The 25,156-nt window shown below is 41.8% G+C and overlaps 1 protein-coding gene across 2 annotated transcripts in view; it reads right to left on the reverse strand.

Annotated features, from left to right (window-relative positions):
• RFK (riboflavin kinase) overlaps window positions 1–764 on the reverse strand; it is a 37,245-nt gene extending 36,481 nt beyond the window's left edge. Inside the window, exon 1 of one of the 2 annotated variants that reach the window (XM_033926900.1) lies at window positions 222–764. In XM_033926900.1, coding sequence (XP_033782791.1) covers window positions 222–384 — 163 coding nt within the window. In that variant the 5' untranslated portion in view covers window positions 385–764. The remainder of the gene's footprint in view (window positions 1–221) is intronic. The other variant, XM_033926909.1, reaches the window with a different exon arrangement.
• Window positions 765–25,156: the final 24,392 nt, after the last annotated feature.

Genomic DNA, 25,156 nt, shown 5'->3' on the forward strand with positions numbered 1-25,156 from the left:
ATTTCTTAGAGCGTTTGTCTAGCAGCGCTATAGAAATGATTAGTAGTAGTAAAAGCTTAATAACCCAGGTGTGAGGACTTTACACTTCACCTTCAGCTGAGACGTGGGTAAGGGCAGGCACATGCGAGTGTACGAATACACACACGCGCTCTCCGTCCTTAGTAACAAGTCACTTTCTCCGTCCTAAGAGAGCTCCTCTCCTTCCCCTCCCCTCTCCTCACCTGTGGGGATTCCCAGTTCCTTGGAACCGCGACCGAAGCCCCTCACCACCTCTCCCCGGCAGAAGTAGGGCAGATGTTTCATGGCGGCGCTGTCACAACAGCTGAAGCAGCGCGAGGGGAGCAGCCCGCGAAGTCGGAAGCTCCGCACGAGCCCCCAGCACATTCAACGGACACGAGACGCTAGAAGCGCAAAAGCAGCCGGCACGAAACAAGCGCAGGACGCTACTACGACCGGCTTGGGGGCGGGGCGTAAGCAAAGTGACAGGACGTTGAGGCGGACCACGAGGGAGGAGACGAGAGGGCGGGATTTGGCAAGAGGTTCTCCTGCTTCCTGCCAAAAGAACCTTCCAGATTTAGGCACGGTAATTTAATCTTTGCCCCTTTTACTTAAGAATGAGCTCGGTAAATGAAAGCGCCTCCTAGCTCTGCCACGAAACATTAGTACGTTGTCTGTTTCAAGTTTTTGTGGTTTCGGCCACCGTGCAAGGCGTCCGCCCCCATGTTTGTGCTTCTGCGCAGGCGCTGGCTGCCTCGATGTCAACGGGTGCTGCTGTTTGCTGGCGTGATGACGACAGAATAGGGAGAGTGGGTGGAGCCATGTCAGGGGGCAGCCTGAGGTGTCGTCAGCACTCCTTTAGAGCATGACAGTGCTTTTGGGAAAACTTTCTGCCCTTTCCAGTTTCTGGCTATGGCATTTTCTTGTCCCATTTTCTCTACTATGAAACGGAACGAGCAGAGGGAGCAAGCAATACCAAAATGAGGAGACAATCTGAAGACAATTGAGTGGCTAAATGCTTTCCTGCAGAACAAACAACAGCTGTTTTTAATGGGTAACAATGTATGCCTTCTCATAGAAGTTAGAAATGCCAAGGGTAGCCCATCCCAAAGCTGGAGACTTACCACCCCTATCAGGGAGATTTAAGGCCAATCAGTGATGATTGGCCCCAGCCATGTCTTTAATCCACATTCCATAAACTGACATTCTAGTTAATAAATTTATTTGGAAAAGATACGGCTGAGAGGAGATATGATGGAAATCTACAAAATCCTGAGTGGAGTAGAACGGGTACAAGTGGATCGATTTTTCACTCCATCAAAAATTACAAAGACTAGGGGACACTCGAAGTTAGGGGGAAATACTTTTAAAACCAATATGAAGAAACATTTTTTCACTCAGAGAATATTTGAGCTTTGGTAAGAGCGGATAGCGTAGCTGGTTTTAAGAAAAGTTTGGACAATTTCCTGAAGGAAAAGTCCATAGTCTGTTTTTGAGACAGACATGGGGGAAGCAACTGCTTCCCTGGATTGGTAGTATGGAATGATGCTACTCCTTGGGTTTTGGCCAGGTACTAGGCACCTGGATTAGCTACTGGGCTTGATTAGTTACTGGGCTTGATGGGCCATTGGTCTGACCCAGTAAGGCTAGTTTTATGTTCTTATACCCCGTTCTCCCCAACAAGCTCAGAATGGGTAACAAGGTTGACATACATAATGCATAGACAAACAAATTATGAATTTACATGTGTACAGTAGAAATGTTTGTATGTAAAGTTCATTAGTACATGTGAGCAGTCTTTACTGACAAGTTGTCACTGTTAAAGCTGGACACCCTCTTAATGGCCAGAAACTTCTGACAGATTTCCACTGCATTAGGCTGGCAATTTCCCAGAGGACTGCAGTCATTCAACCCCTTCTAGAAGATAAAATTACTTTTTCTACCTTTTTTGTCTCATTTCTGCTTTATTCTCTCTTGCCAGAGCAATTTTTTCTGTTCATATCCATGATTCATCTTCCCACTGTCCAATATCTCCCTTCTGTGGCATAGTGAGGGAAGGAGGTGCCCAGCATTTTTGTACTACGCGCCCCCTGCACTTTTCCCCACCACTTGCCTGCATCCCTCTCCCCCATGTACCTCTTCAAATCTTTGCAGCAGCGAGCAGAATCTCCTACCTGCTATTCTGATGTCACTTCCTGGGAAAGCTTGGGACATGTACATTGGATCTCTGCAGGTGAGGAAGGAATAGTAAATGGCATGGACAGCCATATGGTCTTTACTCCCTTCATTTTTCTCTGTTTCTATGTTTCCATCAAGGAACATCATCTGACCTCTTTTGTGACTTGGGTTCATATTCTATTCCTATTAGGCCCTACACGGTGGAACACCCGCCCCCCCTCCCCCCCCTCTATCTTTGGTTAAAAAAAAGCATACACCAAATAAACATCTGTCTTAAAAGCCTTCCTCTTCCAAGATGCCTTTGGATAACTTCCATCTTGGCTTAGCAGCCTATAGATGCAGGGGGAAAAACACAATTTGAAATGTCTGTATACAAATGCTAGGAGCCTAAAAAAATAAGGTGGGAGAGTTAGAGTTATGCAGCCATTTCCAGAAGCTGGCTTGTGGAATTTGGTGTACTTGAGAAGCAGCATGAGCAATGAACAATGAATCTCAGGATACTTCATTAGGGGGGTGGAGGCTAGAAACGTACAGTATCTTGGTTTAAAGTGTGATAACTCAAACTGCTGTTACTACAGAAACACAGGATGAGGTATGATAGTTAGTTACGTAGCAAGTAATGTGAAACCTATATAAAAGGAGCAAGCACGGGACTTTCCTCGTCGTGCCATAAAGGGATAGTCCCACAATTGACCCTGTCCATCAGCTGCCTGAAAAGGGGATTCTCCAGCTGTGAGAAGTGGTGTTGCTGCAGTCATGGTGAAATTGTTCTAAATTATTTGTGCTTTGTATATGCAATTTATGTAACAAATAAATTAGTATTTTAAGCATTAACTTGTGTATGTCTCTTTGTGCCGTAAAGTGCTGACTACCTAATAAACTTGGCATTACAGAGTATATAGCACTAAATGAACAAGTAGATTTGATAAGTATCTCGGACCTGGTGGAAAGAGGACAATCAATGGGATACTGTGTTATCAAGAACAAATAATATCGCAATGATAGAACAGATGAAATGGGAGAGGTTTGTGCTATGTATTAAAAAGGGAATTGAATCAAACAAAGTAAACATTCTTCATGGAAGCATGGTAGCATGGAATCCTTATGGATAGAAATTCCATGTGTGAAGGGAAGGAGTATACTGGTAAGCTGTATTAGCATCCACCAAGATTAAAAGAAATACAAATAAAACATCAGCTTGAGGCAAGTTTTAGTCCCCCCCCCCACTCTACCCCACCCCACTCCCTTATATCCAATGGAAAAACCTTTTTATGAAGGTATAAAGAGGATAAAGATAGGCGTTGATGTGGAATGACATTTTAGAAAGGATGTACAAACTTGGAAAAAATGTCCAACCACAGATGAATAGGCCTTTAAGTGTATGCAAGAAATTGAGCAGTACATGTCCAAAATCATTGCAAAACCTGCCAAGCATCATCCCCCCCCCCCCCCTACCAAAAGGAACATTCAACAGTGGAAACGTACTTATGACAGATGGGCTTCTCTGCCAGAAACAATACATGTGTATATAAACGCAGAAGGACCGCAGGGGGTCAGTCACCTCTGTGAGTCCTATGCATGTAAATGTATATTGTTTGCTAGCTTCTATATCTCTACTAATGACTGGGAATTTAATTCAGAGTGGTTTGCATGAGCTTCTGTAAAAGGTGTTACAATACTTGAGCTTCTGTGGAGGTGTTATAATACAGAGTTACATGGGCTTCTGTAGCGGTGTTTGAAACGACCAGGTCCCAATTTGTATTAGCCTCGTTCTGCTGTCCTCACTACAGATGCATCCGGGGACATCTCTTTAGAAAGAAAACACACACTCTTAAACGCACATGCAAATATCCAAAGAGATGTCTCCCTTATTCAGAGTACTGCATACATATTTATAGTATTTCACATGGGTCAGTTTTTTCAGCATATGACTGTAGGAAAGATCATATTTTGTAACAGGATACATAAAAGCAGCTAGAAAAAGGCAGCAAACATAAGGGAGGGGGGTTAGTGGGAAGTTTCCATAACCATGGCATATAATACTGCCTTTATGTCTAAGTTCGGGCAAATGTTTCTTTCTTAGCAAACCTTGGCAAAACTAATTAGCTTACAGAACAAAATGAGGACACAGAGCTCAGAACCCAAAGAGAAAAGACCTTGTAACTTCTTAGCAAAATGAAAACTTTTTTCAGCAGTTCTTTTTTTTTATATGCTACACAAGCAGGAATAGAAAAACTTACAAGGAATATATGTGCCCCTTCAATCCCCTCTTACGTGATGAAAATGATGTCATAACAGGTTGGAGGGAGAGATATGTCTCTCGAGGAGAGGGCCTAGGCGAGCAATGCAACACATAAGCAGTCGAAAAAGGACATAGGCAACAAGGATACAAGTAAGAATAGAGATAATAACAATAATAAGGTCTTTAACACATCCTTGCATCCAGCTAAAGTATTGGTCCCAAGGATTAGATAACCCAGAGTTACGTTTGAGCTCAGCAGAGAGGTCCTCCAATGTAAGGCAGGAGACAACACATGAACAGGTGAAAAAACAACATAAGCAAGGAGAATACAAATAATGAGAGAAATATAAGTAATCCAACATTCTTAGGGATAGTGATGATAGGGATTAGGGATTCGAAGCCGGCTTGTACCTAATCCCTGGCCTTGTACCCATCGAGGACCCCTCTTGGGACACCAAGAGCAGCAATATAGACATGGGGGTCAAAGCTTTCGGTAAGGTTGGGGGTCTGTGGTAGGGACCAGTTGGTACTAGCAAGGGCTGCAGTAGAGCGATGAACAGCAGAGGTGACGGTGCCATTTAATCACGGGGTCCAGGCAAGGCAGGCAGCTAAGAGCTAGAGAGTCAGCAGGGAGGCCACGCCAGGTTTGGAGAGGAACAAGAGCCAATTTGGTGATGCAGTCCACATCTTCCTCGAGCACGGTACCATCATCATCAAGGTCAAGGCAGCAGTTAGAGAGGTGGAACTTGCCACAGACGCCACCTTCCGCAGCCAGCAAGTAATCTAGGGCCAGGCGATGCTGGTACATGGCAGTGCGTAATTTTAGCGTAATAAGTTCAAGAACAGCCTGAAAGCAAATTATGCAGTTGAGCATGTAGATTGGGGTCCGATAACCCCAGGAGCCATCTTTGTCCCACGTAGCAGGTCCAAAAGTAGCAATGATCCGTTCAGCAGGCCAGTTGTCACCCCATTTTCCAAACTGTATGGGGCAGAGAGTGGTAACCGCTTTTGGTGACCCCTAGTGTCGAACACAAGGGCTCCCAGGCGTTCACCATCAACCAGCAATAGCAGGAAGATGCTGGTACAGTCCATGCCAAGTACACATGTACCAGTCTGGTTAGCAGGCAGCCAAAGGTAAGCAAACAGGCCACAGAGCTAATATCAACCATCAGGAGCTGGCCATCGGGCTTAGGAAGTTCCATGGAGCAGGTGCTGAAGAGGAGGTCCTGGTAAATTGAAGATGCAATAAAGGAAGTCCGCAAGTCCCACAGTGGAAGTCGTGGAGCTGACGTGAAAGTGAGGGTCTGTGAAGGCAGGTCTAGCATATCCAGCTGTTTTCATGGCCACTGTTCTCCAATACCGGTCCCACCACAGACAAAACAATTGCTGACATTAAGGGCCTGATTCTCCAAAGTGCGTCCCGATTTTAGGCAGCTGTAGGCGTCCTACAGCTGTCTAATCAGCCAATCGGGATGCACGTTTTTTTTAAAAAATGCAGGCCGCCTATATTGAAGGCGAGGCCCGCAAGACACCTAGGCCCTGATTCTGTATAGGACGCCCGAGAGAGGTGTCCTATTCAGAATCGGCCTACACTAAAACCCCGATTCTGTAACCAGCGTCCATGTTACAGACGCTGGTTAGAGAATCGGGTTAGGTTAGACACGGCCCGCTACACTTATCGCGGCAAGGGAGCCCTCTGCCACTACAAGTATAGCGGGCCGCGGCCCCCTATCCGATCGCTGGCAGGAGGGTGCCCAAACCCTCCTGCCAGAAGATGCCCCCCCCGACACTACCAACCGCCCCCCCCCGACATTACCGATCTCCCTCCCACCCCGACACTACCGATCGCTGGCAGGAGGGTGCCCAATCCCTCCTGCCCGAAGATGCACCCTCCCCCCCGACAATATCGATCGCTGGCAGGAGGGTGCCCAATCCCTCCTGCCCGAAGACGCACCCTCCCCCCCCCCGACAATATCGATCGCTGGCAGGAGGGTGCCCAATCCCTCCTGCCCGAAGACGCACCCTCCCCCCCCGGCGCTAACAACCCCCAAACCTCCACCCCACCAAACTAACCTTTTCTTAAGGCCAGATGGGTTTTGCCCGTCCAGCCGGCCTGCACGCCTCGTCGAAATGAGGCGGGCCCGCCCCTTCCCGGCCCATCCCGCCGAAGCCTAAGGCCTGATTGGCCCAGGCTCTAGAAGCCTGGACCAATCAGGCCTTAGGCATAGCGGGTCCGCCCATTTAACATTGATGCTCCATAATTACCCAAATAAAGATTGCATTGTTTTGTATTGTCTTCTGCAAGCCTGCCGTAACTGGCAGGGTTGAGAGGTTTCATATCATGATTAAAATCAGCACGATGTACGATATATATTCCCCCCCTCTTGTAAGAAGAAAAAGAGGGACAGTAGGATTGCTGGCCAGAGGGGTGGAGGGAAAACAGAAAATCTCCTACAAATACGGTATGCATACCACAGTTAGAATAAAGGAACCTCTAAATATAAAATTGTTAAGAGAAGGACCTGCAAATTCCTGACACAGAATGAGCATTGTGCCACTGCATCAGAGCAGTGTTCTAATAATTCCCTGTGCCCTTCTGCTAAGCACAACACAAACAAAAAAATTGACAATCTCCTTTCAAATATGCAAAAGGGGTCCTAACCACTGGTAAAAAGTATTGAATTCCAAAGCAAACACTATCTTCCTTGCTTTTGGAAATTCCATTCGTATTAGCTGAACTACTAAAGCTTTCTTTCTGTCTTCCTGAATCTTATGTATTTCAGCTTACTACTCACCATTCCTATTCTGAATTTGAGAAAGTATAATAAGTTTCAACTCTAGTCAGAAGTGCAGTATAGATTCTGACTTTTAACATCTAAATGAGTGAATGGCTTCTTCCCCCCCCCCCCTGGTTCTCGCAGAGGAGAATCTGTTCAGCTCCTCCCATCTCTGTTTAAGGCACTGTCTCAAAGTATTTTCCTATGTAACTAGACATACTGTCATTATCACTGCAGGATCTTCTCTAAGGGGCTTTTCCAGAGGATTGCTGTCCGGGAGAGGGAGTCTCTACCACCCCCTCATCACTTCTGCTAGCTTTTTACAAATGTACAATGCCTACTTTCTTTCCCTATTACAAAACACAGCGTGGTAATACACAAATCTTACTTACCTTACCTTATAAGCAAGACACCATAATATACAATGCGATAGAAAGAAGAAGCACATGCAAGAAAGTTTCCCCAGTACAGCAGAACAGGCAAGTCTGTACCAATTTGAATTAGTTAGATCAGTCCTTTCCAAAAGGACAGGTTATCTGTGGGGTTGCCAAAACCACCACTATAGACTTCCCAAAAGCCCAATATAAACTCACAAAGGGTTTGGAAACGGACCGGCAGTCCTGGTGAGGTCTGGAAAGCCAACGGTACCGATCCAATCCTGGACATAACCCCCAGCTGAAACGACCAGGTCCCAATTTGTATTAGCCTTGTTCTGCTGTCCTCACTATAGTTGCATCCGGGGACACCTCTTTAGAAAGAAAACACACACACACACACAAACGCACATGCAAATATCCAAAGAGATGTCTCCCTTATTCAGAGTACTGCATACATATTTATAGTATTTCACATGGGTCAATTTTTTCAGCATATGACTGTAGGAAAGACCATATTTGGTAACAGGATACATAAAAGCAGCTAGAAAGAGGTAGCAAACATAAGGGGGGGGGGGTTTAGTGAGAAGTTTCCATAACCATGGCATATAATATTGCCTTTTTGTCTAAGTTCGGGCAAATGTTTCTTTCTTAGCAAACCTTGGTAAAACTAATTAGCTTACAAAACAAAATGAGGACACAGAGCTCAGAACACAAAGAGAAAAGACCTTGTAACTTCTTAGCAAAATGAAAACTGTTTCAGCAGTTCTTTTTTTTATATGCTACACAAGCAGGAATAGAAAAACTTACAAGGAATATATGTACCCCTTCAGTGTTACAATACAGAGTTATTAACACCAGCATAATTATGGCATGTTAATTGATTGTGGATGGCCATCCCTTGGCTCCACTCTGGGACTAACTCATCCATCCCTCTTTTTTTTCTGGCCATTTTTGAACTGCAATAGCACTTGGCTGTCTATGGTATTCATGTTGGAAAAATGTGGTTTGGTCATTTTTGCCACATTTACATTCTTCTGAGCCCATATGGACATTTATATCCCAGTTTTTGCTTCTAAAATAGCCATCATAGTGTATTTGAATTTTCAGAAGATGGGTGACAATGTCCTTCAATGAGATACTCCTTAGGAAATTAAAGAATTATAGGATAGGAGGCAGTGCCCTTTTGTGGATTGGATACTAGCTAAAAGACAGGAAACAAATGTATGCCTAATTGATCAGTTATTCACATGGAAACGGGTTAGTAGTGGAGTGCCTGAGGGTCTGTAGTTGTTTTAATATAATTGATCTGGAAATGAGTGATGATCAAGGTGTTCAAACTTGCAGATTACACAAAATTATTTAAAGTCATTAAAACAAAGGAGAATTGCAAAGATTTGCAGAGGGATCTTGTGAAACTTGGAGACTGGGTATCTAATTGGCAAATCTTTGTTTATTATTTTATTATCACTAAACTATTTAATATGGACAAGTGCAAAGTGATGCACAAAAGGAAAATATCCCAATTTATACAAAATGCTGGGTTCTGGTTAGGAGTCACTGCCCAGGAAAAGATCTTGGAGCCATTGTGGCGTCTTTTCATTGACAGTTCAAAACATAGTTTGAAATGTATTCTTTTAAATAACGGCAACAAATATGGTAACTACACTCATACAGAGTAACATACTCATACAGAGTAACTTCTCCCTCTGGATTTGCGGGGGATAGGGGCAGAGCCGGACAGCGAATGGCGAAAAACCGTGAATATCCGGCTCTGACCCACCCCCGCCTCCCTCCCGCCTTCCCGGCCTTACCTGGTGGTCTAGCGGGCTTTCGGGGCAGGAGCGATCTTCCTACGCTCCTGCCCCGTGCAGATCGCCATTAGGAAATGGCTCCTGTGAGTTCCCGTAGTCTCTCGAGACTACGACGGGAACTCCCTACAGCTATGTAAAAGAGGGGGTAATTGTTCTCAAATAAATTATTTATATATATAAAGAACTTAAAGTACATTACGGAGCGCCTCCACCAACATGCCATGTTTCAAAGTTTTCATCAGGGTCGAACCCCCAACATGAGATTAGCAAGCAACTCTCATGTCGTGCTCCGTTGAATTCCATTCAGAGTATCCCTGATGAAAACTTTGAAATATGGCATGTCAGTGGAGGCGCTGCTGTAATTTACTTTATTCATTTTAAAACCAGGAGAAAGTGCAACATATTCAAACAGTTAACAAATTAGACAGCACTCAATACCATCAAATGATACATATTCCCTCCCCAACCCCACCCACCCTTCCTAAAAGTGTAAAAATGCTCAGGATAACACAAATAATTAAGATATACAACTTTACAAGCAATTAATAATTCAATATATATCCCCCCTCCCACACCCCATCCTGGGTGTGCAAAATCAAAAAGGGCAAAACTAATAATCAGTTGTTGCAAAATTTTGTTAATGGGTCCCAAATTTCTTTGAATTTCTTATAATGTCCCAAATGCATTGAACTCATGTGTTCAAACTTATAAGTTTGGCACAAGGTTTCCCACCAGAAACTGTAGTTTAACCTGTCCCAATTCTTCCAATTCTTCATAATAAGCTGAATGGCAACTCCTGTCATGATGAGCAATAATTTATTATTATGTGGAGTTATCGGACTTATGGGCATTAATAATGTACCAAACAGCACTGAATCATATGTCATTGCCAGAGGAACTTCAAGTATCTTGTTTATTTGACCCCCAAATGGATTGCCAAAATTTAAGTATCAAGGGACAAAAGAAGAGCAGGTGATCCAGTGTCCCTATATCAAGATGACAGTGCCAGCATCTATTTGACTTAGAACTATCTAATTTTTGTAATCTAACAGGGGTCCAATAAATTCTATATAACAGAAATAACCAGGTTTATCTCATAGATGCTGATGCTGCACATCTCATCCTCCAAGTCCAAATCCGTGGCCATTGAGTAGCAGAAATTTGCTGCTTTGTCTTAATGCTCCAAATGTCTCTTAGACTAGTTTTTGGTTTTTTATTCAGATGCTCAGATATTAATTTATACCACTTGGCTGTCTGATGCCCTAGCAAATCTGTCTGGAAACACAAGCCCGGTAAGCTATACTGAGTTTTTAAATTACGCCAATCAGGGAACCCCTTCTGAATGGCCTGCTTCAACTGCAACCACTTAAATGCTTGAGACTTTGAAATACCAAATGATTGTTGCAGTCATGAAAAGTCAAGCATCTTCCCGTCTGATAACACATCATTCAATGTGCGTATGCCCGCCTGCAGCCAGTGCTTCCAGAGGATCTGAAACTCACCAATTTGAATCTTGGAATTTAACCATAAGGATTGACATGTGGATTGATGAATTGTAATAGGTATTATGTTATTAATAAATTCTAATGTCTTTATAAATCCTTGGCAACTTGATACTTAAAATGTGACACAATCGCAATGGAGACAGGAGTTTCCATTCTAAGTAAAGCCAAACAGGGAGATGTTCCATGAGCTCAGGAAGGATCCATTACATACCCTGATACATTATAAAGGCTTGATGGTATCTATAAAAATTGGGAAAATTTACCCCACCCGCCGCAATTGGTTTTTGTAAGGATACTAAAGCAATTCGAGCAGTTTTACCCAGCCAAATAAATTTCCTGAGAATACCATTCAATTTTTTATAGAAGGACCCCTGAAAATAAATCAGCAACATGCTCATTTGGTAACAAACTACAGGCAAAATCATCATTTGGACTCTCCCCCACCAAGAAAGATGTAATGGGTTCCAATGCTCACACATTTCTTTGACTTTCAGCAATAAAAAAATTTTCATTTACTGTCACTGTGTCTTCCAATGTTTTCTGAATCATAATACCTAAATATTTTATACCCTCTTCCTTCCAAAGGAAAGGGAATGAATCAAATAGTCCTTTTGTACAATGTACATTTAGCAGAAGAACCTCTGATTTGCTCGAATTTATTTTGTATCCAGAGAATTTATCAAATGGTTTATCAATTCCAGTGAATGCAGAATGGTGGATTCAGGATTTTTTCAAATGAAGCAAGATATCATTTGCATAAACAGAGATCTTATATTCCCGACCTGCATAAGGAATCCCCTGTATCTCCTTTGCCTGCCGTATAGCTGTATAACAAGGGTTCCAGAACAATATCAAAAAGCAAAGGAGACAAGGGACATCCTTATCTAACTCCCCTTCCCAGACAAGGTTTGAATCATTTGAATAAATCCGGATCCTATACCAAACCAATCCATTGCTTGATACATGAAAGTCCATTCCACACAATCAAAGGCCTTTTCTGCATCCCATGAAACAGAGAAGGCCGGATCGTCCATTGTTTTCACTAAATTTAGCATATGTAAAGCTAATCTGCTATTATTTGAGGAATGTCTCTGAGCAATGAACCCCGTTTGGTGCATACCGATCATATAAGGGAGAGCCTTGGCTCTCTTAAAGCCAATAGCTTAGCCAGAAGTTTTCCATCTACATTGATTAAAGAAATAGGCCTGTAGTTTGAAACCAACATGGGATCTTTATTTGGCTTCGGCAAAACAATGGTTAAAGATTCTGCCATAGTACCTGAAATACAACCCTTAGTCAGTTGTGATGGATATAAATTTAGAAGATGAGGTAAAAGTGTAATTTGTAATGATTTATAAAACTCCACAGTGAATCCATCACTACCCGGAGCGGATCCAACTCGGAGGGATTTCAATGCTGTCTGGAGTTCCTGAAGCGAAATAGGTGCCTCAAGATCACTTTTTATATGCTCGGGAATTTTAGGCCCTTGAATTAACTTTAAAAATTCCAACCCATCTTTTTCTTTATTTGAATAAAGCTCGGAAGAATATAAAGCCTTGTAAAATTTCAAAAACTTTTAAAATATTTTCAATCTGGATATGAGATTGATCATTCTCATCCTTAATGGCCGCAATTTTTACTTTTGTTTTTTTAGATTTGAGATAATTAGCTAATTTTCGAGTTTCCATAATACAGAGCCTGCTGTGAAAACAAATCTTTCCTAGCCAATTGTGAGGAAATCTCATTATATTTATACGTGGAGGGGCATAATAAAAAAAAAACGTCTAAGTCCCCTTAAGGCCTAAGTCCTTAAACGTTCAAAGCAGAAGCAGGGAAAGTGTCCATAACCAAAACAAAAGTCCTTGTTTTGATTAGAGCCTGCCTCTACTAAACGCCCAGATCACCACTACGTCTACAAGTACACCCCCATGACGTCTACACTTTTTGGCCATAATGAACCAAAAAAACACCTAAGCCCCAAACATCCAACAGAAGGGCTTTTAGGCAAAGGAGGAGCCAGTCCTTCGCCTAAAAGCTGGATTCTGTAACCGGTGTCTGTCAAAAACAACACCGGTTACAGAATCCCCCCCCTACAACGATCCAGGCAGGAGGTTGCCCAAGCCCTCCTGCCATGTCGAACCGCGAACCCCCTCCCCCGACAACATCGGGGCAAGAGGGAGCCCAAGCCCTCTTGCCCCGTTGAACCGCGACCCCCCCCAACAACATCGGGGCAAGAGGGAGCCCAAGCCCTCTTGCCCCGTCGAACCGCGACCCACCCGACAACATCGGGGAAAGAGGGAGCTCAAGCCCTCCTGCCCCGGTGATCGTGCCCCCCGAATGACATTGGGGAAAGAAAGAGCTCAAGCCCTCTTGCCCCAGCGATCTTACCCCGGCGATCTTACCCCCCCCCCCTGCCGAGTACGAGCAGGCCAGGAGGGAGCCCAAGCCCTCCTGGCTCCGGCAACCCCCCCTCCTACACGAACGGGCCAGGAGGGAGCCCAAGCTCTCCTGACCCCGGCGACCCCCTACCCCCCACCCCCTACTACATTACGGGCTGGAGGGATTCCATGTCCTCCTGCCCTCGACACAACCCCCTTCCCCAACGACCGCCCTCCCCAGAACTCCTGATCAGCTCCCCCCCCGCTGACTCGTGACCCCCCCCGGCCAACCTCACAACCCTTCCACCCCCACCCCCCTTCCCCGTACCTTTAATGCTGGACAGACGGACGGGTACCAAGCCCGCCCGTCCGGCAGGCCAGCTGGGTCCAGAATGGGGCTGGATTGGCCCAGGCGGCAGAAACCCCACCCACAGGTGGGGCCACTCGGAATAGGCCCGGGAGCCTTAGGCCCCTCTTGTGGGCGGGGCCTTAGGCACATGGACCCAACCCGGCCCATGTGCCTAAGGCCCCGCCCATAGGAGGGGTCTAAGGCTCCCAGGCCTATTCTGAGTGTATTATCTAGACCTAGCAACTTTATTTGTTTACTAGGCTGTTTATCCAATAGTGGATCCATGACAGCATTGAAATCACCAGCTACAATTAATTTATTTGTAGCAAATGACAGAGTTAACTGTTGGAGCTTTGTAAAGAAATCTGCTTGGTTTGAATTACGGGCATACACATTAAGTAATTTCAGGGTATCTTTTCCTAAGGTCATTTCAACATGAATCCATCTACCTAAAGGATCAGCTTGCATTGCACCAAATGCAGCAGAACATCGCCTATTGACTAGAATAGCCACACCTGCTTTTTTCCCAACTGCAGGTACATAAAAGCAGTGTTTAACTCAATCACCAGACAACTTTGCAGCCTCGATAGGTGATAAATGTGTTTCTTGGCTACAATATACGTCTGCCTCTTGTTTCTTAAGAAAATTCAATATTTTTTCCTCTTAGCAGGATGATTGAGACCATTAACTTTTAAAGAAAAAATTTTAAAAGGCATTTTGATAATAAAGAAAGATTGTGCAACATACTCTTGAATACCTTGGCTTACCCTGTTCAAAATAACTGTTATAAGACCCCCACACATTCAGGACCCCAGACTCCCCCAAAACCCTCCCTCCCCCCCATAACCCTCCTAAATGGTATGAACATGGTGAACTTTGTACGAATTAATAGACCTGCAACCCAATCCCCCCTTCCATACCATTCCTGAAAAACAGCTCATTTAATACATATTAAACTAATCCATTAAATTTGTCCATCTGTTCAAACCCATTTCCAGATAAAACCTCATATCATTTAGAATAATTTATAATGGAATCAGCAAGATATTTTAAATCTCTTTAAGGAGGATAGATTCTAATTATATATTTAAAATCAATTAATTATACTTCCTAAATTTATAAATAATACTGATTTTTATATTAAGGAAACCTTTTCTTCAGTAATACATCCCTATAAAATTAAGACTATGCCTTGGAAAAGCTAATCTCCCCTTTATCCTCTTAGGAAAACATGTAATTTCTGAGATTTATGAGTGGAGCTGACAGTAAAACCTACTAGCATCAGTATTAATGCAATGTCCCTACAACAATTAACTTCCAAATTAAACATTCTTTTACCTTGAACTTTTCCCCTTTATCTCAATATTCTAAATAATTCATAAATATAATTAAAGCATATTCAATTAAAATAGAATATTATATATACGTTTAATACTTTTCATACGCTTTGTACCCCGTGAAACAATCACTGGCACATAAAGAACTAACCTGCTCTTTCCATTGCAACTTTGAAAACTTAACTAAGTGCAAAATATATCTATAGAATAAATAGATAGAGAGTAGATATGGAATAAATATGAAATAAATATGGAATTAATGTTAAAATGAATGATTTTGTAATACTGAATTCATGAATAATCATAAACCATCTTCTGTAATATATCACTAATAAATCATGACTAGTCCTTAAAGAAGACTAAACTCCCTTCCCTCTATTAAAGATATAGATAAGAACTATCAAGTAAATAAATGAATACATGTAATATTTATGGAATAAATATAGAATAAATATGGATTATTGAGTTCATAATAAAAATAATTTAAAAAAACACAGAGAACATCACTTTTTTCACAGGTAAGAACCCAATTAACCTAAGATATAAGAAAATTACCAACTGGTTCCTCTAGAAATCAATTATATCAGAAATGAACTTGCAAGCATCTTAATGTTATTTTCTTCCATATGTAAGTCCTGCAGTTACGAAGCAAAGGAACTGATTATTTTCCCACACAGTATGTGGATCTTTGTCCAGGATAATTAAAATATTCAGAGCGGTGCAAACCCTGTTATTTATTTTCCTTGCTCTTATATTATAGCACAGTAAACCTAGAGATTCCAGTTATTTAATTTCCGAATATGAATCTGAATTGAGAGATTAAGAAATGCAAAACGGAGTTTCCACAGTTATTTATGTGCCTTGTCCATATATAAAATCACCTGCTATTACACATGCTTTGTTTAAGAGTAAAGACAGTCAATACTCACTACACAGAGATAACCGATCTCCAATGTCTGCAGTCAAACCTCAGAGCAAGTCATAAGGAAGGACTCCTAAGCAGACTATCATTGATCATATATTAACTCGACAGATCTAGTGAACAATTTTGACTGTGTAATGACCGAAGTGTGCTTCCTTGTCCATATATTACAGCACAGTAAACTCCAGGATTCCGATTCATATTTCAGAACATGTTCCTCCCAAGTATTCCACTTTAAGCAATCTAACATATTTCCATGCACTGCAACTCCAGTACACACTGTGTTTATACCCTTGATGAATTCCATCCCGACATCTCATTGGTTTCCCCTTTCATCACAGTCTCGTAGACACCATAAGAGCATAAGAACATAAGAAGTTGCCCCCGCTGAGTCAGACCAGAGGTCCATCTTGCTCAGGTGTCCGCTCCTGCGGCGGCCCACCAAATGCAAAGTAGACATATCTCCAATTCTCTGATGAAACTCGAAGCCACCATTCCTTCTCCATACCAGAAGGTGCCCCACCAATCCTTGTCCTGGTATCGCCCTGCTGCTATTTTCCACCATATCTACATTCTCTTTGAGTGAACCAGCAATTGCAGTTCCGTGTTGTTTCCTGCCTGTCAGCACTCACAGCTATTGAGTTTCAATCATTCTTTTAAGCAGAAATAACTCCCCAATTAACTGACCAATGTAGTGATCCGGTATGTTATACAATAACGTGGAGGGGCATAATAAAAAAAAACATCTAAGTCCCCTTTTGGCCTAAGGCCTTAAACGTTGAAAGTAGAAGCAGGGAAAATGTCCATTATAAAAAAAACGTCCAAAAGGAGTTTTTTTTAAATAATGGCCTGCCTCTACGTTCAGCTGTTTAAACGCCCAGACCACCACTACATCTACACTAACAACATATAACCAACCTAAAAAAAGCCTAACTCCCAAAAGCCCAAAACAAGAGCTTTTAGGCGAAGGAGGAGCCAGTCCACCTAAAAGCTGGATTCTGTAGCCAGTGTCTGTCAAAAACAACACTGGTTACAGAATCCACCCCCCCCCCCCCTACAATGATTGGGGCAGGAGGGAGCCCAAGCCCTCCAGTCCAGCGACATCCCGACCCCCCTGCCTGTAGGCCCCCCAACCCATGACCCACCTCAATCACTTGATAAAAGAGGGCCTAATATTGTTATAATTATGCTTTCAAGCTGAAATGTAGAATATATTGCATAGATTAGTGGTTCTTAACCCAGTCCACAGGACACACCCAGCCAGTCAGGTTTTCAGGATATCCACAATGAATATGCATAAGATAAATGTGCCTGTGCTGCCTCCACTATATACAAATTGATCACATGAATATTCATTATGGATATCTTGAAAACCTGGCTGGCTAAGGTGTGCCGAGAGGACTGGGTTGAGAACCAGTAGTGTATGTCAATAAAACAAACTCCTGTTCTAATTAATTTTCAATTGAATTTTTTTTAAATAGCAGAATGTGAATGTCTCACACACTAGTTCAGTTTCACAAAGCACTCTACAATATATCCTACTAGATATGAGAGGCCTGGTGAATGGTACAGTTACATTTATTTTTAGGTCTTAGAATCCCTGCTGTAATGTGACCTTTAAGATGTACAAGAAACAAAAACAACTTTTTTCCATGCCAGGCATCCTCAGGCAGTGTGAATTGCATGGGGCTCTGTAGGCTTAGGAGCTGCCAGCCCTAAGAAGTTAAATCCATGAGATGTCTAGAGCCCACCTGGTGGGGAGAAAGGTGCTAGAAGCTTCCTTGCAACTTAGAGTGGGGGTGTCAAAAGTATGGCCTATGGGTCTTCCTGCTTTTTGCCTTTGTCCCTGATGCATCATGGAACAGATAATGACCTATAGAGCATTACTGAGGCAATGTTTCAGAGCCCAGGACCTTAGCACCCCCCCAGTTCATGCCAGTGATGCACTAAGAGAAGCTTAAGACCCCAGTTGGCTCAGGCACCTAAGACCCCTAGGGGAGGGGCCTTAGTTGCCTGAGCCAATCAGCACATTAGGAATATTCCAGTGCATCCAGGATGCACAAGGAGGGAGAAGGGCTGCTGTTTTGAAGAGGTGGCCCTTCAAGGCAGAAGGAAGTGGGCATCTCTCTTGCCTGATTTTTGACAAAAGGTACAGGAGGTGATGTTGGGAGTGGAGGGTTCTTTTGCTGGGGTGGGGTCTGATCCAACCCCACTAGACCACCAGGATTTTGTGGGAGGGGTGATTAGAAGGCGGGGTGCATGGTGTATGGGGGGATGTCAGGCGGTCCTGGTTTTGGCAGTGGTGGAGGGGGTGTGCATGTGGCAGGGGGGCGCAGAAGTGTGCCTCTGTCCTGGGCGCTCTCTACCCTCACTATGCCACTGAGTAAGAGCTGGAAATATTGGTATATCTCCAGGAAGCTAGGGGGCCCTTGCCCAGCTTGCATCACAAGAACCTGCATGAAGAAAAGGAGCCATGTGAGTGATAGCTCCTAGGAAGGTCTGGTTCATCTTCCCTATTTGAGGGTGTCCATCAATTTCCTATTTCCTCTGTCCCCCCAGGGCTTTTCTTTCTCATTTGTGCCTTCTACTGAAGCATCCAAGAAGCAGGGATTGATGGACTTTCAGACAGCGGAAACAGACTCAGAGGGTGTATGCTGTCTTTCCTTGTATCAGTGTATGTGCCTCATTCTTTTTACTTTTTTTGTTGTATCATGCTATCTTTTTGCCCCCTTATTCCTCTCAGGACTGGACCAGCCACTAGCAGCCTAGGCAGTGGCATAGCGAGGGTGAAAGGTGCCTGGGGCAATGGTGCCCATCTCCCACCCTCTTTTCCGCCTCCCACCTCCATAAGCTCCTTCCCTGCCTACTCCTGCCATATACACGCCGCTTCCCTTCCTCCATACCTCTGTATCATTCCTGACGTGAGCAGCAACCCCCAAGCTGCTGTTGCACAAGGGTCAGATCTTCCTCTGGTGTCACTTCCTAGACGCGGGTCCAGGAAGTGACATCAGAGGAAAAGCTGACACTGGCATGACAGCAAGTTGGGGGTTGCTGCTTGTGCCAGGAACGCTACAGAGGTATGGGGGAAGGGAAGAGGCATGCACACATGACAGTAGGAAGTGGGGAAGGGGTGGGGGGCAGAGAGTAGGACAGGTGCTTGCACCCTCACCAAGACAGCGCCTGGGGTGGACTGATCCCCTTACTATGCCACTGAGACTAGGCATCCAACTGGAGTGTCAGGTTTGAGGAAAAGTAACACAGCACCAGCACAGCCGCACATGCTCAAGGCCAGCTTTGTCCTGCCCCCTCTATCAGACACTGGAGGAAGTAGGACATAGCTGGCTTTAAACTGTGTAGATGCTGAAAGGTCCACCACTGCAGGAAGGGCATAACTCTAATATGGGGGGGGGGGGTGGCAGTAGCAGCAACAATGATGGCAGTAGAAAAAGAATGGGCAGGAAGTGGGCACTGGTGAAGGTGGAGAGAGAAAAGGAAAAAAAAGATGTTGGACACTGAGGAGTAGTGGCTCGTGGCCAGCAGGGGGTGCTGTTTAATGGGACGATATTGAGGTCAGAAGCATGATAGTGCAGTATTTTTGTAGCGCCAGTTTTTCATATGGTTCTGGGTAATTCTAGTTAGACAAACATCTGTGTTAGTTAAGGACCACGCCCAAATAGAAGCGTACGAAAAACAGGTGAATAAAACATTTAAATATAATGTAGCTAAGGCCAGAAGAAAAAACACACTAAAGATTAATATAAGGAAAAGAATGGTGTTTTTTGTGTACTTTGCTGTTGAAGCTAAATCATGGTGGAAATCATGATTACATGATTACATGGAGGTTCTTTTGTATGTGCTATAACTGTCCTGTCTTAGGTCACCATCTTGTGCCAGTGAATAGTTTCTGTTCTTTGTTCAGCTTCCCGCCTTTAGCCTCGTGGTTCTAATTGAAAACAGATGTGCTTAGACCAGTTAGGAAAAAAAGCATATTAGATTCCATATTCCAAACTGAGATATAAAATGTATGAAGTATGAATGGCCAAGATATGAATGAAATTATGAATGTTTGGGGCCCATGAATGTGGTGACATGAATGTAAAATATAAATGGTTTATATAAATGGTTTTATAAACAAAAACATTAAGAAAAACTCTTAAGCACAACATCTGGAAATGATTAGAGTCAGTCCCAAGAATAGGGAAAAGGGGGGCATTGAAAGCCCATGCTTCAGGAAGAGGAGAGGGGGATTTAACCCCCCCTCTTTCTCCTGAGTAAGATTTCTGTGTAAGGCTGTGCAATTTGAATCTGTCAGCTTAGGAGTTCTTTTTCTTTAAGGCTCAGAACTTGTCAGCATGGAAGGACTGAGAATCTACCATGTTAATAATTGTGAATTCTTTTGAATGTTAATGTTAATTCAGAAATCATCTGAAACTTTGACTAACTTTTAAACATGGAGGAATGTTTCTTTGTCTAAACTTTGAGACCACCCATAGAAATGTTATTGGTCGTCAAACTTGATGATGTCACTAAACCAAAAGTTATATAATAGACTGTAATGAGATAGAAAAACGAGACCATTGTGAGAAGGCCAGTCTTTGGCCACGATGATGATCTCCCATGAGCGCAACGTAAGCAATTATGCTATTCTTTTGATCTAATAATGGGAAAATAGAACCAATAATTCAATAAATCCTGGTTATAATTTTAAAACCTTGCGCTGGTGTCATTTTGCATGTAGAATTATTTTCAAACCTGAAGCTTTCACAAATGGCGTCAATGCCCCATGCTCAATTGGTGCCGAAACCCGGGAACTAACTAATTTGACGCATTGAAAAAGCTTATAGGTTATTCATAGAAATTCTAGAGATTTCGCATGGTTGTGTAACAAAAGGTAGTCACAGGTTGACTGGCTGCGCAGGAATATGGCGGAAATTAGAGATAAAACGGGACCGGAAAACTGGAAAATTGTGAGTATTACGCCTGTTTAAAGAAAAAAAATTAATTAAAAAAAAAAAATTAATTAATTAAAAATAATAAAAAAATTATTTAACAGTAAGGAGCATGCATGCTTGTATATATCTGTACATAAGAAATTAAATATTAATGGAAAAAGAAAAAAAGAAAAAATTAGAAATAAAAGTAACACAGAAAGAATGTAACAGCCCAGTGGAACAGCAAAGATGGCTTGTGAAAAGAAAGAAAAAACCTTGCAGTGCTGGCATTTTTCCATCTGGCTCTGTCTGAAAGAAGAAAAAAATGTGCCCAGTAGAGAGCAGGTCTCCTCTGTGAACGTAAGTTTTTGCTTGTTTAAAAATGCGTTATTAAGTTTGAAGAAAAAAAACAAATTTGTTCTTTCCTGCTGTGTGTCTAAGCTTTGTCTCTGAACTAACTCTATCTGACTTTGAAAAGTTTCCCTCTGTCCCGTCTTTTTGTTTGAAAAAACGGGCTGAGGGCACCCCCCCTCTTTCTTTGTCTCTCTCTCTGCATTTTCAGTGCCTATCTGAAGTAACTACTTTGAAAAGAAAAAAGAAATTGTGTTTCTCAGCTTTGTCTTTCTAAACTCCAGTTCTGTCTCTCTCTGTCTTTTTTGCTCTGCCCTAACTTTTTCTCTTGTCTCTGGAAAAAGAAAAATAAAGTTAATGGCTTCCCGTTCCCTTCAGTCTCCTTTGTTTGAAAGAGCGGGCTGCAAATGGGGGATTTTCACCCCCACCTTTTTCCTCCCTCGCCTTCCACAGAGCTATCACGTGAACTGAAGGCGGGCTTCTCCTTTGTTCATTACCAGGAAGAGGGGAAGGGGGAGGAAAGAGGGGGAGGGAATGGAGCAGCAATGGAGTTTTGATTCTTCTTTTTTGAGAAGTCTCGGAGCAAGTCTGTTTTGCATATTAAAAGGGTTTATTGAGAACTGGTAGTTTAGCAAGACATGAGAATCCTATGTATCCGTTTCCGATGTAGTAAAAAAAAAAAAAAAAAAGAAAAGCTTATGTAGTGTGAATTCAATGTGGTCTCTCTCTGATAAAACTTTACCAGCATGCTGTTTAGAGTTCCGGAAAGTTTGTGTATGTTGTTTTTGTAGTGTAGATCTGTGCTGTTAAGAACAATTGAGGTACTTTAGTAGCTTCAGAGCTGTTTGTAGCCTAGGGCTATGTCAAAGAATGCATTAAAAAGAGGTTATGTAGCCTGTATGTTGTTTCTTTATATTTTAAAAAAGGTTATCAGAATATTGGAAGAACAGAACTGTAGGATCAGAAGGAATTGGAAAGTGATTTTTAAACGAGAAAGTGAAGTGAAAAGGAAAAGAAAATTAAATGTTTGGCTGTTTCAAAGCAGGGAGATAGTTTGTAGAAGGAATGTACAGGAATGTGGAAAGAAAGCTTGTGAAATGTGCTATGGAAGAGTTCGATAGGGAAGATGGGAGAAGAGAAAAGAATTCTGCTGGACTTGGGAATGAAAGGATAATTTTGTGGAAAAGAAAAAGATTTATTCCAAAAAACAGATACCATGCTTAAAAGCAGGCAAGTGTGCATAAGGGAAAAATAAAATCCCTGCCTTTGTGTTTTATCTCAGTGTTTCAAATTAATTTTGAATATGAATTTTTGTGCCCCTGCATGGTTTATAAAGTATTTTTAAACTTGTGCATTGTCCGAAATGTATGATTAGGGAGTAATTAAATTTAAATGCATTTTAAAATTAAATTGGGAAGTTTAAAATAAAAAGATTAAGAAAAATAGAGGTTAAGTACCTATATTTTTTTGAAAATCGAAATAAATGTGAAACAAAGGGCTTACTAACCTTGTTACCAGAAAAGAACAATTATAACAAACTTTTATGTAAGTGGATGAATTCGGAATTGAAATTTTGCTTACTTTTTACAAGTAAGCTCTTCAGGATAGGAACCTAATAAAAAAAATATGGAATTGAGAATAATTCCCTGATGTTAGAAAAAAAAGAAAGTCTAATTTTACCATGTAGAGAATGTGTCTGCATGTTTAAATTTTCCTGTGGCCAATTTTGGTACTACAGGACCCTGAAAAAAGTCTATTTAATCTGTATGTTTTGTGTTTCAGTTAAGAACCTTCTTTGAATCCTTTCAACAATTCAACACAGAAACTGTAACTCTGCAATACAAGAATTGGTACAGTTTGCAGAGGGGATAAAGTGCTATGTGTTTTTTCTTTGTTCTTTTGTTAATGAACATGTGCTTTCCTTCCAGGATTTACACTGACCAGCAGTACCACATTCCACCACTAGAGCTGTGGAGAACACAGAGAAAAAATTCCGATGCTGAATTTTCGGCGGGAATTTCAGTGTTCCTTTGTCTTCAACTAATGAGCTGTGCTTACCTTTCAGTTGTACAGAAAAGCCAAGCTTTCAGTTACAGAAAAGCCAAGCTTGAATTATGAAAACGTTGCAGCATGAACTTTTTAAAGCCATGATTTAAATTTCACTGAAATTAATTTAGAGACTCCGACCTTACAAGTTGCTAAAACTATTTGCAAAAGACATTTCTGGACTCATATAAAAAAATTTTGAACGAGAAAAAACAGACTTTATCTTAAACCATGTTACTTTAAATCACTTCATTTGAATTAGGCTTCTGAACTTTAATTATGCTTTTGCATAATTTCATAGACTTATTCTGATATTGTATTAATAACTGTATTTTCTTTATCATTGTCTTCATGCATTGTTCTCAGAAAATATTTTGTTTATCCTGTATTTTAAATTTTATTTCATATGACTGTATTTCTATACACAGTGGCAGCTTCTAAGCTGTAACACAGTGCCACAATATTGTTTAATTGGGTTTAACAGCTGATATCATCAGTCCTTTTAATGATTTTAATTTAAATTTGAGAAATGAGTTCCTGCAACACACACAGAAAAAGAAAAACTTATATCTGATGTGCATGCATTATCTGCACATGAGTACATTTCCATATTAAGCATATATTTGGGTTTTCTTAACACTGTGCATTATTTTACACTTTATTGATTTAATTCCAAGATTTTATAACATAACACTTTTGAGCATAGGGACTAATTAAATTAGGTAATACTGAGATTCTCTTTATCTTAGGGAAATCTAGGGTTCTATTTCTCTTTAACTATACTTTCTCTAAATTTTCTGACTTTTAAACTTTAAAAGTACTGGAGTTTCATGAATACCTCTATGAATAAAACAACAGACGTCTCTGCTCTAGGACTGTACTTGCACCTAGAACAGACACTGCCTAACTACCACTGGAATGGTAAGTTTCCTATATGATATGGTTTTAGACAGCAACTTACATAAATGTACACTTAGATGGGTTTTATCTAGAATAGTGGATGGGATTTGCTTGCATTCTCACTAGAGAATTCAAGTACACTTTGGGTAAGATCTTCTAGGCACCTGCCGTTGCAGGCCTAGGTAGTACATTTTTCTGGCTTTTGCTATCTAATTGGCATTTAAAAGAATATACTTGCACAGACACACTGATCCATAAGAAGAACCGTACCCTGAGTGAACCCCAGCGCCACAGATAAGACCACGAGCTCAATTCTGAATATTACTTCATAAATTCAGTAATATCCAAGAGGGGATTGAGGAGTAGTGGCTCGTGGCCAGCAGGGGGTGCTGTTTAATGGGACGATATTGAGGTCAGAAGCATGATAGTGCAGTATTTTTGTAGCGCCAGTTTTTCATATGGTTCTGGGTAATTCTAGTTAGACAAACATCTGTGTTAGTTAAGGACCACGCCCAAATAGAAGCGTACGAAAAACAGGTGAATAAAACATTTAAATATAATGTAGCTAAGGCCAGAAGAAAAAACACACTAAAGATTAATATAAGGAAAAGAATGGTGTTTTTTGTGTACTTTGCTGTTGAAGCTAAATCATGGTGGAAATCATGATTACATGATTACATGGAGGTTCTTTTGTATGTGCTATAACTGTCCTGTCTTAGGTCACCATCTTGTGCCAGTGAATAGTTTCTGTTCTTTGTTCAGCTTCCCGCCTTTAGCCTCGTGGTTCTAATTGAAAACAGATGTGCTTAGACCAGTTAGGAAAAAAAGCATATTAGATTCCATATTCCAAACTGAGATATAAAATGTATGAAGTATGAATGGCCAAGATATGAATGAAATTATGAATGTTTGGGGCCCATGAATGTGGTGACATGAATGTAAAATATAAATGGTTTATATAAATGGTTTTATAAACAAAAACATTAAGAAAAACTCTTAAGCACAACATCTGGAAATGATTAGAGTCAGTCCCAAGAATAGGGAAAAGGGGGGCA

The sequence above is a fragment of the Geotrypetes seraphini genome, chromosome 1, assembly GCF_902459505.1.
Source record: "Geotrypetes seraphini chromosome 1, aGeoSer1.1, whole genome shotgun sequence".
NCBI lineage: Eukaryota > Metazoa > Chordata > Amphibia > Gymnophiona > Dermophiidae > Geotrypetes > Geotrypetes seraphini.